This window comes from Sarcophilus harrisii, chromosome 4, assembly GCF_902635505.1.
Source record: "Sarcophilus harrisii chromosome 4, mSarHar1.11, whole genome shotgun sequence".
Classification (NCBI taxonomy): Eukaryota; Metazoa; Chordata; class Mammalia; order Dasyuromorphia; family Dasyuridae; genus Sarcophilus; species Sarcophilus harrisii.
Window position 1 is genome coordinate 277,176,700 of NC_045429.1, and position 17,478 is coordinate 277,194,177.

A 17,478-nucleotide genomic window follows, 5' to 3' on the forward strand; every position below is an offset into this window, starting at 1 on the left:
CGCCATCCCGGACTTCCAATAGTATCTCATAATGAAGATTTTTCTACTAAATGATTACACCTTCACAGTTATTGATATTCTTTCTAACTCTTAAATTTTATAATTTTGTGATCAGCTGTCTTTTGAGTGTTAGAGTTCTGACTTATAGTAAAAAAGATGTAGTTACTTATAATAGTTCTTAGTAACTCTGAGTTTGAGAAAAATCACTTTAATAAGCTTCAATTTCCTCATCTATAAAAAACAGAAATAGCAACTCTTGTTTTATCTCATTCACCATGTTGTTCTTTGGAAATTATTATCTCTACTGTTGAATCTCTATGTTTACTATTCACTAGGGAAAATTAAAAGATGTTCTACTCCCCACAAAAATTACTAGAATTTATATTTTCTTTTTACTCATCTAAATAAACATTTATTCTCTTCAACCCTCACTCTTTTTTTAGATGTCTTGAAGGCATCTCCTTTGGATTTTGCCTTTTAATTCTCAATCTTCCCCTGAGCCTGATCTTACTGAAAAATATTATTAATAAATGCTTCTTGAATTAAAGAAATATGATATAGTTGATTTAATTTTATATTCAGTCATTAAGTTCCAGTTCTACACACTGTCCCTACTATGATCACTTACTCTTTCCCTCTATATGATCACTTACTCTTTCCCTCTACTGCTACCCTGAACTTGTATAGCCATCTTCCAGATTTTTGTCCCTCTTACTATGGAATTCAGTTCTAGAAAAGAACACTTATTCCCGGAAAAGGTGGTTTCTTAAGAACATTCCCCCTAATCAAATGCATTATAATATCCTTTTCTTCCTCTACCATTCTTTAGTGATACGTATTTGTTTTGCCCCTTTTAGAATAAGACCATATTTCCATTCCCTCACCTACTAGTACTATTCTTTCCCTTTACTACTCTTGCTGTGTTTTTTTTCCAGGAACCCTTCATGCTTATTAAAAAAATTAAAGCAATTGCTTTTTTTCTTTTTTTGCTTACATAACTGGGAACTTCTCCTTTATTCCCCCATGCACATAAAATAGTGAGTCATTTCTAGAGGGTCATATATTTTAGTCTATAGAATATTAATTTCATTCTTCTTTCCATTCTGCTAACTTTTTAAGTTCTCCATTAAACTTTTACTCCTTTAGTCTTTTTTTTTGTCCTTTGAAAAAGCAATCTCATTAAAAATAATTCCAAAAGTATGGCATATCTGGAAGTCATCCTTAAGACACTTAACATTTCTATAAATAAAATTAAAAATTTTTTAATGAAATAAAAATATATTCATTGCTCATGACTGACTTATAGATTTAGTGATACACCAATTAAACTATTGAGGTAGAATCTCAAAATAAGATGTCACATTTCCAGATCATGGCCTATAATATAAAACTTTAATCACAAAAGCTGTTTATTCTTCTTAAAATTTTTAAAAGTAGATCATCAGAATACATTACATAAGCGAGAGTCAGAAATAATAATATTCAGTAAAAGTGAATGTTATTGAAAATATGAAAAGTGAATATATAAGCCTGAAAACATAAACTATTTATTGTGGATATTCCCTTATTGATACAAAGTGGTGGGAAAACTAGAAACAAGTCTAGCAGAACTTCATACCTTATACTTCACACCAGAATTAATCAAAACAGATATGCAGCCTGAATATGAATGGATCATACCATTTTTTTTAAATCAAGAGAAAATGAGATATTTAGGGAAAGAATTCTTAAATAAGGTGTAGAGGTTGTCACAAAGAGTAAAATAGATCATTTTAGGTTATATGAAACTGAAAACTCGTAAAGAATTATCTTTGCAACTAAAATAAGGGAGTTGTCAATTGGAAAATAAAATCTTTCCATCAAGTGTTTCTTGTGTGGATTTTGTATCCAATTTGTGAATTAAAAGAAACCTATGAAATCAGGAACCATTTTTCCATTGATAAATAGAGGGGCATGATAGGCAGTTCAGATAGGCTCATGAGAGCTGATGGTTGAGCTTGAACATTAGAAATCAGCAAACAGTGACAAACCCAAAGACTCCAGTTTTGGGGAAAAGAACTCATTATTTGACAAAAATTGCTGGGAAAATTGGAAATTGGTATGGCAGAAACTAGGCATTGACCCACACTTAACACCGTATACCAAGATAAGGCAAAATGGGTTCATGACCTAGGCATAAAGAATGAGATTATAAATAAATTGGAAGAACATAGGGTAGTTTACCACTCAGACCTATGGAAGAGGAAAGAATTTATGACCAAAGAAGAATTAGAGATCATTATTGATCACAAAATAGAACATTTTGATTATATCAAATTGAAAAGTTTTTATACAAACAAAACTAATGCAGACAAGATTAGAAGGGAAGCAATAAACTGAGAAAACATTTTTACAGTCAAAGGTTCTGATAAAGGCCTCATTTCCAAAATATATAGAGAATTGATTCTAATTTAGATTTGATTTGATTTAGATTTGATTTCTTAATCAAGCCATTCTCCAATTGATAAAGGTCAGAGGATATGAACAGACAATTCTCAGATGAAGAAATTGAAACTATTTCTAGCTATATGAAAAGATGCTCCAAATCATTAATCAGAGAAATGCAAATTAAGACAACTCTGAGTACACACCTGTCAGACTGGCTAGAATGACAGGGAAAGATAATGTGGAATGTTGGCAGGGATGTGGGAAAACAGAGACACTGATACATTGTTGGTGGAATTGTGAATATATCCAGCCATTCTGGAGAGTGATTTGGAACTATGCTCAAAAAGTTATCAAACTGTGCATACCCTTTGATCCAGCAGTGTTACTACTGGGATTATATCCCAAAGAGATCTTAAAGAAGGGAAAGGGACCTGTATGTGCAAGAATGTTTGTGGCAGGTCTTTTTGTAGTGGCCAGAAACTGGAAACTGAGCGGATGCTCATCAATTGGAGAATGGCTGAATAAATTGTGGTATATGAATATTATGGAATATTATTGTTTGGTAAGAAATGACCAGCAGGTGCACGAATGTTTGTGGCAGCCCTTTTTGTAGTGGCTAGAAACTGGAAACTGAATGGATGTCCATCAGTTGGAGAATGGCTGAATAAATTGTGGTATATGAATATTATGGAATATTATTGTTCTGTAAGAAATGACCAACAGGATGATTTCAGAAAGGCCTGGAGAGACTTACATGAACTGATGCTGAGTGAAACAAGCAGGACCAGGAGATCATTATATCCTTCAACAACAATACTATATGATGATCAATTCCGATGGATGTGGCTCTCTTCAACAATGAGATGAACTAAATCAGTTCCAATAGAGCAGCAATGAATTGAACCAGCTACATCCAGCGAAAGAACTCTGGGAGATGACTAAAACCATTCATTGAATTCAACCCTATATTTATGCACACCTGCATTTTTGATTTCCTTCACAAGCTAATGGTACAATAATTCAGAGTCTGATTCTTTTTGTACAGCAAAATAATGTTTTGGTCATGTATACATTTACTGTGTATCTAAGTTATATTTTAATATATTTAACATCTACTGGTCCTCCTGCCATTTAGGGGAGGGGGTGGGGGGTGGGGTAAGAGGTGAAAAATTGAAACAAGAGGTTTGGCAATTTAATGCTGTAAAGTTACCCATGCATATATCCTGTAAATAAAAGGCTATTAAATTAAAAAAAAAAAAAAAAAAAAAAAGAAATGACCAACAGGATGATTTCAGAAAGGCCTGGAGAGACTTACATGAACTGATGCTGAGTGAAACAAGCAGGACCAGGAGATCATTATATCCTTCAACAACAATACTATATGATGATCAATTCCGATGGATGTGGCTCTCTTCAACAATGAGATGAACTAAATCAGTTCCAATAGAGCAGCAATGAATTGAACCAGCTACATCCAGCGAAAGAACTCTGGGAGATGACTATGAACCACTACATAGAATTTCCAATCCCTTTATTTTTGTCCGCCTGCATTTTTGATTTCCTTCACAGGCTAATGGTACACTATTTCAAAGTCTGATTCTTTTTGTACAGCAAAGTAACTGTTAGGACATGTATACTTATATTGTATTTAATTTATACTTTAACATATTTAACATGTATTAGTTAACCTGCTATGGAGGAGGGGATGGTGGGAAGGAGGGGAGAAGTTGGAACAAAAGGTTTTGCAATTGTCAATGCTGTAAAATTACCCATGCATATATCTTGTAAATAAAAAACTATAATTAAAAAAAAAAAAGGGTTTCTTTATTTGTTTAAATGGTCTAAGCACTGTTTTGGTTTGGTATTTGTATCCTGCTTTGCATGTAGTGAAAACCTAGTTCATGCTTGTTAGTTGAATAAAATGGACAAGGTATTGCAATAAAAAAAAAAAATCAGCAAACATTACAAATCCAAATTTGATTTGTTTTGTTGATTGTCTAGGCTTAAAGTGGTGCAAAAATATTAATAGTGCAGATTAAACATTAAAGTATATCCTGTAATGGAAAGATGATTAAAAAAAACATTTATCAGTGCACATCTGAATATATGATTGAAAAATTGTAAATTATTCACAAGCATGTGATAGATTGCTCTATATCTCTAATAAGAGATTTGCAAGTTAAAACATATTAGATTTTACCTGATAGGTGAAAAAGTGGTAAGCGTGATAAAAGATGGTAATAATCAGTGTTGTACAGGTTTCAGAAAAAATTATTGGACAAACTATGAGTTGTTAAAGTCATTTTAGGAAAGCAATTTTGATTCAGTGATTCTACTTTTAGGCATATTTCCCAAGAAAGATAGGTTTAAGAGAGATCTCGTGTACATAAGAATATTCATAGCACCAATTTTCATGGTTACCAAAAACTGGAAACACAATGAATGCTATCAATTGGAGGATGGACAAACAGATTGTCTAACATGAATATAATGGGACATTACTGCATTATAAAAAAATATTAAGATGAAAGTTTCAGAGAAACATGAGGAGAATTTGAATTGATGAAAAGTGAACAGAACAAGGAAAATAATATTTCCAATGACCAACACAAATGTAATTAAATTTTAATATAATTTACAAGTTTAGATCAAGAAAATGAAAAAATTAACTTCTCTTCTTCCCCCTTCTCCCATAAGTTGGAACTGTAGGCATAGAACATGATATCTCCTAATGTACTTTTTGTACCTAGTTTAAAATAGACTGTAATTTAGTGCAGACCTAAGTCATTGTTGGAATCTCTTTTGCCACTTTTATTCTGATATCAAATTTTGTATTGCATTTTACAGTTCCAACGGATAATGTTGCTACAATTGCTGATTGTGCTAGTGTGATTGAAGGTGTGAGTCGTAGTCGTAATGCCTTGTTGAATGGTGACACCAAGAATTATGATTGGGATTCTGGATACACCTGTCACCAACTAGGAAGTGGTGCCATTGTGGTTCAGCTGGCACAACCATATATGATTGGGTCAATACGGTAAGATGATTAGTTTTTCTTATGAAATGTCAGAATATGCCTTTTGTTGTCCTAACAATCTATCCACATTAAAAATATAGAAATTATTTATTTAGACATTGGGAATTTATTTTTCAAAACTTGCTTTGTAACATTTTTTAACTCTGTGCAATAATGATAACCTATGTGTATTTTCAAACATATACCTCAGGTTTGCAGTTAAAATACTCTCCAGATCATCTGAGCGACCCCAAGTTAGCCATTTGACTTGAGGAAATAAAAGTTCTTAAAAGTAGTCTTGTAAAATTATTTTCCCAGTTTGTGTGAGCTCACAGAATATGACTAAAATAATGTGATCAGAATAGAATTTGAATAAAGATGGAAAAAAGCCCTATGCATTGTTACTTTTTGACTTGATGGTTTTATAAGAATCTCAGTTTGGGGCAGGTACAAATGACACAGGCTCTGAAGTCAGGAGGACCTCAGTTCAAATCTGGCCTCAGACACTTATTACTTTCTAGCTATACAGCCCTGGGCAAGTCAGTTAAACCCAGTTGCCTCAGGGAAAAAAAAGAATCTCAGTTTGTAGAGAAAGTGATAGCTTGCTTCACAGACACAGTAAATTTCAGAATTTCAGAGCTGGAAGAGATTTCTTTGGCTATGTAATCCAACTCATACCTAAAAATACCTAAAAAAGACTCCTTTCTCCAAAACACCTGACTTAAGCAAATTTTGCTTAAAGACTTTTAATTGGAGTGGGGGGGTGGGGGGGTGGAGGGGGGTGAAAGAGAGAATCCACTGCTTTCCACTTATGGATTGTTCTAATTATTTAGAAATTTTTCCTGACACTAATCATTAATTTGCCTATTCTAAAGCTTTTACCTATAGTTCTTAATGTAGGCATGTTTATTCTTTGTGATAACCTCTTCCTTTTATAGATGTTTACTAATGTCTTCTTTAATAATATGTCCTAGCATATAAATATATATGCACATATATATATATACATAATTTTTTATGTTATACATGTATATTCATTTTTTACATATTTCCATATGAGTCATGTTGGGAGAGGAAAAGCCTAACAAAAGGGAAAAACCACAAGAAAGAAAAAAAAGGTGAAAATTGAATGTGGATTGAAGTATACTATGTCCATAGTTCTCAATCTGGATGCAGATGGCTTTTTCCATGTAGTTTATTAAAATTACCTTGAATCACTGAATTGCTGAAAAAAGCCAAGTCTTATTATAGTTGATTATCACACAATCTTGCTGTTGCTGGGTATAATGTTTTCCTGGTTCTGCTCCTAGCATTTTTTAAAAAAGATTTGAATTAAATCCCATTGGCCTATAGTTTGAAGATTTTTATTGGTGTCATTGAAGAGTACCAGCTATTATAACTTCATTGGCAACTCTATATTTAGAGAGAAGAATGCTCAGATTATAGTGACTGTTTTTCACAGCAATTAATATTGTATTACATATGTAATAATTATTAATAAGTATTAGTAATTAATACTGCTGATATTTATGATTTCATTCTTATATGGATGAAAGTAGGCACTGAAGTTCCATTTTAACCAGAGTAGGACATGTTCTCCAGAAGTGTTTCTCTATTGCAAAAAAGAATATGACCCCATTGGAATTAGAAGCAACTATGGCAGTTGCAAATTCACAAATACAATCCACAACTTCATAAGAGAAATTGAATTCAGAATAATTTGCCCAAGTGATTTGAACTATTACTCTAGGAAGGAGAGTTCCAACTATTAAGAAGATTTAAAACTATTTTAGTCAACTAAGAAATGAATATAATATTTTAAAGGTATTAGTAAAAAGGATACACTTTTTTGCTAATAAGTTGAGATGTAATAATAAGGATTAACAATATTTTACCTACATATTAATTTAAAAATACCTTGGGATAAAATTAGTTTTTTTAACTCAACTAGTAATTTGGGGGGAAAACATTAAAAGTTATTTAATATAATTTCCTCACCCCATATAGAAATCTTCTCTCTTATAACCATCCCTTAGACATAGGCATCTAGCTATCATAGCTGTAGTGATAATGAACCTATCCAGATCCCACAAGATCATCTTTCTGATTTTTTTTAGCATTTCTAATAATCAGAAATTATTTAGGTTTTTTTTAAGCCTCTTGAGCCTACCCAAAATAAGCTTCGGCTTATTTTCTGAGAATTGTACAGAAGAACTTGAGAGCTTTCTCAATTGGTTTCTCTTCTAAAAATGAGATTCTAATGAGCAAAGTTCCTTGGACATGTTTCTCCAGGTAGTATTAAGAAATTCAAAACATTTTCTTAAAAACTAAAATCATGCATTTTTTTTCTTTTACTAGAAAGGTAGAATTTACCCTGACTGATATTGCAGTTTTCCTTTTCATATGAGACTTGTAAAGGAACTTTGTTAATCATTCAGCAGGCCTAACACCATGTTTTTGTAACACTTTGTAAAATGTCAAGAAGGATCATCCAAAAAAGATATAGCATTCTCCAGCCTAATGCCTATTAAGAGTAATCCCAACACTAGTCATCTCCTTCCTTTTCATATCCTGCCGTGATGAAAAATATTTTTTCATTTATAGTCTAGAAGAAATTTAGTATAAAAGAGATTCTGGTTGTTTAAGTTAGATCTCTTTTCTTAAGAGTAAGGAAAACCTGAATTCAAATCTGGCATTTATTAGCCATGTGACTTTGGACAAGTTATTTAATTTCTTCCTTAAGTACAAAATGGAAGTAATAATAGCACCTACTTCATATGATTATCGTGAGGATCAATATAAGGTTTGATATATAGTATTTTATAAACCTCATGGCTCTATATAACTAATAGCTATTTATAGTGATTTAGGTCAGCTTTTCCTCCCTCCACCCATCCTTTCACATAAAATGAGAGTTGTGGATGGATTTAATGTGAGACCCTCCCTGGATATGGCTTTTTATTTATTTTCTTCTCAAATTTAAGAAATTTTTTGGCAGGCTTGAAAGTTGATAAAAGATTAAATAAATTAAACATCATTGTTTTTATTTATGTAGTTTATCGTATAAGCATTGAATCATTTTAAATATTGAGAAAGAGCAGTGTCATAGTAGCTCTCCTGATTTATCTTTGGAACTAGTTTTTTTTTTTCCTCTTAAGAGACTATTACTGGATTTCTATGAACTATATTTTTTGGTGGGACTGTACCCATAGAGCAGCCCATTAAATCAGGAAAGCTGATAGGTTCTAGAGTGAGAGATCTCTTTGTAGCTGCTAATAGGACCTCTGAGGAGTTAGATGAGGAAGGAGGTATCCAGTCTTCCTCATTTCATACTGGTATTTTTTCCTCCCAGAAAAAGTAAAGTAAAAAGATAAAGCAGTGTCATTTTAATACAGCTAAAGGTTCTTTCACATCAAGGCTAAAATCTATAAAGTTGAGTACAACTTACAGTTGTCTTGAACTAACTTGGGAATTTGATCCTGGATTTCTTCTAGGACAAAGTGTGGGCTCTTCACAAAATGAAATTTTTTTTAATGGGCTGAGTTACCAGTTGAGAATAATAGGTAGAGAGCCCTTAAGCTTGAATCTCAGACTAGAAGGGTTTCTCTTTGGTAAATGGTAAAATTGGTATCATGCTAGGAAATAGAGGGCAGATTCTTCTAAAACTCCCTTGTGAGGCTTAGAAATGTGTGCATCTAGGGAAAAAAATAAAATGGATCAACTTTGTATTCCTCTGAAGCCCTGCAATCCTTACAGTAATTCCCAAAATTCAGAGATTAAAACAAACTGGAATATATCATATGAAAGTTCCATGAAATTCAGTATAGGTCCAGTGTAGTTAAGTCTGGAAGCAAAAGAAAAGTCCCCAAGATCTACCTTGGTATCTCTGAAGTCTTTGGTAACAGAAAGCAACAGGGTAGAAGGCAGCCAAAGGAACCCTGGGAATAGTTTGGCCCCAACATAGTGCTCCAGATGAGCAGTATCTGAATGATAGGGCTGTGCATCTAGAATCAGGAGAAAGACTCTAGGCAAGATGTCACCTAATCTCTTTGCAGACGTTAGTACAGGAATAGACCCTGAGCCAAGAAGTACGAGGACCTACAATCCTCTGGCAAGAGAGGGCCTCTCAGACAGAGCTCAACACTAATATAATCTGAGAGTCCCTTGAAGAAAGGTCTTGACCACTATAATCAATATCAAGCTGTTTGTGCCCATATCATTCAGTCATAGAGCTTGGCCTTCCCTCTTTTTTTTACCTCTCCCTCCCAATACTGAGGCTACAGAAATAAGGGAATCAAGGAAAACTCTACATATCATGAAGGAATGCCTTGGTTTGAGAGATCCCCAGGAGGTAAACCCAAAGGAAGAAAGGATTAAAATAAGGTAAAACCTCAGAAGGGGAAAAAAACATCCTGGCCACAATGACTATAGGAATACCTAGAAGAAATGAAATGAGATACAAAGTAGAATAGCCAAGGAGCAAAGAATGTTAAGAATTGTCAACAGAAAATCTCACCAAAAAAAACTAAATAAAATTAAAATGAGCTAAACAGGAAAAAATTACTGTAAGACATCAAGAAATATTTTTTTAAGTCAAAGAAATTAAAATTATAACTCTAAAAAATATTTTATCAACAACTGACCTTGAAAACAGGTTAAGGGAGAGGCAGGTAGGTAGTGCAGTGAATAGAGCACCAACCTTGAAGTCAGGAGAACCTGACTTCAAATCTGGCCTCAGACACTTCACACACTTCCTAGCTGTGTGATCTTGGGCAAGTCACTAACTCCAATTGCCTCAGCAAACAAACAAACAAACAAAAACAAAAACCCGAAAGAAAGAAAAAAGGAAAAGAAATAGTCCAAAAGGGAAATAGTCTAAATTTTCAAACTTTCAGCAAATTATGTCCAAAAAATATCCAAATACCACATTTTAAGAAGTTGTAAGTGAAAACTTGCCTGAACTCTTGGAAGCAGAATGCAAAGAACTCCTTTATAGGCTCATGAAAGAAGCTACAAAAAAAAGACCCAGGAACAGTGAAGTCAAAATCTAGAACATTGTGTTCAAAGAGAAAGAAGGTCAAAGGGAGCCAAAAAGAGTTCAGATGCCTAGGACTTACAGCAAGGAGCAGACAACCTAACAGCTACTTTTTTAGGAGAGAAGAATTTAGAATCCCCATTCGAAAAAAGGGCATATAACCAAGAGAAACTATCCAGAAAAGCTAAGTGTAATTTTTCAAAGTGAATGGGAGGGAGGAGAAAAAGGGTGGTCCTTCAAAAAGGGTGGAGTAGAGGGATTTACCTTTCATGCAAGGAAAGATTTTTAAGCTTTCCAGATGAATAGACAAAAACTGAATAGATATTTTAAAATGGAAATGCAAAAAAAAAAAGGCAGAGAAACATGAAAAAGGACTCATAAATTTAATTGGAAGGGAGCATATAGAAATGAATTCTTTACATGTCAGTGGAGGTTAGGGGGAGAAGAAACAAATATCTTTTCAAGACCTTAATATTTAGGGTCATGGAGAAAGACAAAAATTACAGAGGGTCTATAAATGGTTTTGTTATTTTGATGGTGTTCAGAGAAGGCAAAATCTGGGCAGGGAAGGAGAAAATATAGGATGAGAAGGAGAATCAGTATCACTTAATAGAATTGCATAAGGTGAAGAGCGCAGAGTAATAATCAAAGGAAGTGGGAAAAGAGCATCTCACAAACCTCATTTTTATCTGACTACGTAAAAGATGGAACACAGTTATATACATGAGCCTGTGTGCACAGGTGCATGTACACACACATACTTTATAGAAATATATTAAACTAAAAAGTGAAATAGGAAGGAACAGGGATAATAGAGTAGAAAAAGGATAATTAACAGAGACAAAATAGATAAATAAAATAAATAAAAGAGACAAGATAAAATTAAATGTCTTCAAAGAGGAACATGAAGGGGAAATTAAAAGGAGAGAAAGTGGAAAAAAATTCTGGATTCAGGAGTGGAAGAAAGGAAAGAAAAGAGTGAGAAAAGTTGTTTTATTTATAGGCAAATTCTCTTTTTTCTACTTTCTTATTTGTAAAGAGGAAGGTGGAAACAAAGATAGGAAAAAGTAGAGAGAAGGAACATGAGGGAAAGAAACAGGCATTTAACAATGAAAAGATTCACCCATAAAACAGAAGAGGATAGAGCAGAATAGATTAGAAAATAGAATCTGATAATATATTCTTCGCAAGAAATATGCTCTATTTATATTCTACTTATAAGAACAATAAATAGAAATATGTTCTATTTATTGAACTTTATAAAGCTGTAGCAGCAATAATGACTCCAGACCAGGACACAATAAATATAGACTGATTAAGAGATACATTGAGGAATTGCATTATACTTAAATTCACTTCAGATAACAAATCATTATTAATACACACTCCCTCTCTCTTTCCCTCCCTCCCTCTCTCTTTTTCTCACACACACACCTTGATAACACACATTTAAATACTTAAAGTTAATTGAATTAGAGGAAGAAATAGTAAAATATAATGGGAAGTTTAATGTACCTCTTATATACCAAACAAATCTAACCAAAAAATAAACTAAAAAGAATTCAAGGACCTCAGTATAGAAGTATAGAAAAAATAGAAATGATAGACATCTGGCAATCAAGGAAGGAGAACAAAAAGAATAAAAACCCAGTTTCACATGGCACCTTTACAAAAACTGAATATTTATAAAGACTGCTTCAAAAAATATAGAGAAAAACAAAAATACTAAACACATCATTTACTGAGATCACACAGTATAGCAAAAATTATATACAGTAAACGTCCATTAAAAAAGAATTAAAAAATAATTTGAGGCTAAGTAACATTAAAGAAGTAGTAGGTCAAAGAATAAAGAAACAATGGAGATATTCATCAAAGGAAATGACAATGAGGAAACAATATACCAAAATTTATAGGATGCAGCTCTTGCAGTTCTTAGAGGAAACTTTATGACTGTAGATGTTATTAACAAAAGAAAAAAAATAATGAATTTCATGCAACTAAAAAAAAATTTGACCAAAAACAAAATCAAACAACAAAGCAACAGAACAGAAATTCTGAAAATTAAATAATATGAAAAAATCACAAGCCAAAACTAATCAATATAATATGGATAATACAAAGTAATTATATAATACATATTATTATAAATATAGTTAATGTATAATTATACTTATTATATAAGGAAAGTTTGTATTTATGTAGTAATTTATGGCTTATGCAGTACTTTACCTATATTATTTTATTTGATCTAACAACAACCCCATGTGCTAGGTATATATTTCCATTTTACAGATGAAGAAACTGAGAACAGTTAGGTAATTTACCCATTTAATATTTATGTATATATATTTGCATCCATATGATATTTATATATTAATTATATTTAAAATAATAATCATATTTACATATTATATATTGTTATGAGCCAGAACTTGAAACAAGGTGATACCTCAATGGAATTGATAGAAACAATGCTTGAGTTTACACCTTTGAGAATTCACACATTAGCTCACACATTAGGAGTTCACAAGTTGGGAGATTTCAGTATTCAGTATGAGATTCTCAAATTCACATCTCCCATAATCCCACTCTCAGAGGAGGAGTCAACCTTTGAGTTTACACCTCAAAAGAACATAAAAAGAGCTTCAGTCAATCAGTCATTCAGTTAGGAAGATTGCCAGAGGCAAAAGACTAACAACAAGAGCTCTCAGAACCAAAGAAAGCTAACTGGGCCATTTTGGAACAATAAAAAATTGGATTTTAACTCCTGGTTGCATTTGAAGTGATTATTGATTTGAACTGAAACCAAGGCTGCCTCCAGAAAACCTCCCCAAGAAACCTGTTCCCAGAGAACCATTATATTTTAAAGAAGAGAACACCACAATATATAACCTTCTATCATATAATAACAACCTGCATTTATATAGCGATTTATGGCTTATACAGAAATATGGTTTGTATATTTCATATGATCTAACAACAATTCCATATGGTGAATACTATTATTATTCCCATTTTACAGACTGAATTTACAAACTGAGAATAGTTAGGTGATTTACCCAGGGTCACACATCATATGAGGCAGGATTTAAATTCAGAGCCTCCTTACCTCCAGTATTCTGTCTTCTCTACCTCCTAGACCCTCATGAGTGAATGACCTAGATATAAAGGGTCACATCATAAAAAAAAAATCAGAAGAGTAAGGAAGAAATTGCCTTCAGCTCTATGGCTAATAAAAGAGTTCATAACTAAGTAAGTGATAAAGAGGAAAACACAAAATACAATTGATGATTTTGATAATATAAAATTTAAGTCTTTTTATACAGTCAAAAATGGGGTAGAAAGATCTTTGCACTGAGTTTTTCTAATAAAGGTCTTATCCAATTTTTTTTTTATTATAGCTTTTTATTTACAGAATATATGCATGGGTAATTTTTCAACACGAACCCTTCCCAAACCTTCTGTTCCAATTTTTCTCCTCCTTCCCCCTAGTCCCTCCCCTAAATGGCAGGTAGTTCAATACATGTTAAATATGCAAAGCATATGTTAAATTCAATATATGTATACATATTTATATAGTTACCTTGCTGCACAAGAAAAATCGTTATCCAATTTCTATAGGGAACTTGATTCAAATTTATAAGACCAAAGGCTATTGCCCAAAAGATAAATGGCCAAAGTATGTGACCTGGTAGTTCTCAGAGAAAGAAATTCAATTCAAGTTATTAACTTCCAAGTTAAAAACATGTCCTAAATCACAAATTTATAAATTAAAGCAACTTCCACCTCTTAACCAAATTGGCAAAGATAGCAAAAGATGAAAATCCTTGTACAGTTTGAGGAAAAAACAGGCACATCTAATGCATTACTGGTGAAATTGGGAATTGGTCCAACCCTTCATTTGGAACTATACCCAAAAGGTTATTCACTGTTTATAAGCCACCTTGCTAATAAGCAGAATTTTGCCATAGATAAGTAACAAAGTTTCTGGTATATATAGACACCATTCCATTTGAAAATCTTTAACCTTCACTGTTTTTTAGGTTGTTGACATGATCTAGTGCAAACTGCTGAGAAAAATAATTATTTATTTATCATATTAGTAGTAAATTATTAAAATTGGAAAGACCCTAGCCTTTTCCCCCTGCCCTATCTCCTTCTAATCTCTCAAGGACAGGGCCGATAGAAGATACGATTAACATTGTCCTCATTCTGGGTACCCAGACTAGATGAGATTTCTAATCTAAGGTGAAACTCCTTTATGCTCAGGCTTGAATGAGAGATAGATTAGATTGCCTATGGCTGAGGATAACTTAGAAGTAAATGACATTGTATACTTATTGTGTATCTAATTTATATTTTAATATATTTAACATCTACTGGTCATCCTGCCATCTAGGGGAGGGGGTAGGGGGGTAAGAGGTGAAAAATTGGAACAAGAGGTTTGGCAATTGTTAATGCTGTAAAGTTACCCATGCATATATCCTGTAAATAAAAGGCTATTAAATTAAAAAAAAAAAAGTGTTCAAGAAAAACAAAACAAAAAAAAAGAAGTAAATGACATAATCAAAGTTCACTTGCATAGGTTGAACTCATTCTCTCATTAACTATTAACCAGTCAAGAGTTGATTACCACTCTGGGGAATATCCATCTTTCACTGGGCATAGAAGCAGTGAGTTAGCTGCCATTATTATCTTCAGTCTAAGATACAGCCAAATGATCATCCTTATTTTAATAAGCATGCTGACATTATTAATAAAATGATTAAATTATCCAGAAATTATCTTTTTTTTTTTTTTTTTTTTTTTTTTTTTTAGAAATTATATCTTTCAAAAAATGTTTAATGTCATACTACCAAGTAAAAGACAGGAGGATCTTGAATCTAGATCTCATACACTTAACTAGCTTTGGTACAGAAGGCTAGTCACTTCCTCTTTTTATCTTTAGTTTCTTCACATGTATGTTGAAGATAATATATGCACCCATCTCACCCATTTGATCATAGTGATAATCAAATAATAAAATGTATGTAAAACTTTACCTACTTTAAAGTTTTATATAAATATGAGCTATTATTTTTTGTCATTTCTTTAAAATTTTTCAATAGTGGAATCAAATATCATGTCCAAAGGTTTCTTCTCCATCATGTAATATGGTTCATTTCAACCTCATTTGAAATCACTAAATAAAGTCTTTACATTCTTCTCATATAACTTGCATTTCACTTTACTCTTTCTAATGTTTTGTTCATTTATTCCTTCAACAAATATTTTTAAATGTCTTCCACTTACAGAAAGTTAACTATATTAGGTAGTTATGGAAATTGTTTTTTAAATAAAACTTAACCACATTATCATGAAGCTTACAATCTAGTACAGAGGAAAGATAGAAAGTTAGAATGCAATGTTACAGTGTCACTTGATAAAGCTCCTTAATGATTTGCAGAATAAAGTCCTATAATCATTCTGATTGGGTCCTCTATAAATTTGTCATACAACTTCAACTAGGTTCTCACTGTTGTTAGACAATCTTTCTATACTTATTAACTCTCTATCCAATACTCCACAGCATCTCTAACACACCATTTCATTCCTTCTCTTGTCTGCCATGGCTTCCCTTTCCCCCATCTGCCTCTCTTTTGAACCTTGCCTCATATTTTATGGAAAAAGTCAAGGCTATTGAACATGTGCTCCGTCTTCTCTTATATCACTCATATCCCTTTTGCCACTATCCCTTCCTTCAACCCCGATTAGCATAAAGAGGTGAATTTACTCCTTACCCAGACTATAAATCCTTCTAACTGTTCTTCTTTCATTTTGTCTCTTCCAAGAGATTGCCCCTCTGTCATTCCTCCTCTCTTCCTCAGCTTGTCTACTGATTTCTTTTCTACTGTCTACAAATATACCTCTTTTCCTCCATCCTCAAAAATCCCTCACTTGATCCTTCCAAAGAAGTTAAATTCCTTGAAATTACAATAACCTCCACTTTCTCTCTTCTCACTCACTTCTTAAGCCCTTAAAAATAGTCATCATTCCACCCATATTACTCCCTCCAAAGTTTTACTAGTGGTCTCTTAACTGCCAAATACAGTGATATTTTCTCAGGACCCATTTTTTTTTTTTTTTATCTCTGTGAAATCTTTGACACTGTTAATCATTCCTCCTTTCTGTTCTCTTCTCTCTAGGTTTTCAGAACACTTCTCTACTGATTCTTCTCCTAGCTGTAAAATATCTGAAATAGTGCTGTTTTTGGTCCTCTTGTCTCTTTCTATACTATTTTATTTGGTGATCTTTTCAACTCCTATGGATTTCATTACCATCTCCATGCTGATGATTCTAAAAACTCACACCTCTAACTCCCTTTCAGACATCTCAAACTGTAGATATACACATGTCCAAAATGGAACTCATTAAATTTTCCTTTAAATGCCCTTCACTCAACTTTCCTATCTATCCTTCTAGTCCCTCAGGCTCACAGCTTAGGTGTCATCCTGGATTTCTCATTCTCTTGTAATCTTTGTTTTTAAGACCCATTGATTTGCTCTTTAAGATGACCTCTTTTTTCCTCTAATGTTGCCATACCCTGATACAGGCCTTTATCATCTCATACTTAGATTATTGCAATAGTGGGTTTGCCTAACTCAAGTCTCTCCTTACTCCAGTACATTGTCTTGATTAGCCACTGAATTGATTTTTTCAAACTCGGGTTCAACCAAGCCACCAACCCATTCCACTCAGTTAACTCCTTATACCCTGTAGGATCAAATATAAAATCTAGTTCAAAAGTCCTCATAATCTAACCCTATTCCTACTCTCACTCCCACCCCACCTTTCCAGTCTTTTTAGTCTTTAACTCCTTTAACTTTTCTGTCCAGTGACATTGGCCTCCTTGCTGTTCCAAAACCAAAATATTTCATCCTGTCCCCCATACCTAGAATGGATACTAATCTAACAGATTTAATTATAAAATAGGGTGATTATTCTAGCAATGTAAAGA

The 17,478-nt window shown here is 32.9% G+C and overlaps 1 protein-coding gene across 3 annotated transcripts in view; it reads left to right on the plus strand.

Moving 5' to 3' along the window:
- BTBD9 (BTB domain containing 9) overlaps window positions 1–17,478 on the plus strand; it is a 445,141-nt gene that overhangs the window by 292,191 nt on the left and 135,472 nt on the right. For all 3 annotated transcript variants that reach the window (XM_031964922.1, XM_031964921.1, XM_031964923.1), the window contains exon 8: window positions 5,275–5,464. In XM_031964922.1, the coding sequence (XP_031820782.1) occupies window positions 5,275–5,464 (190 nt within the window). The remainder of the gene's footprint in view (window positions 1–5,274; window positions 5,465–17,478) is intronic.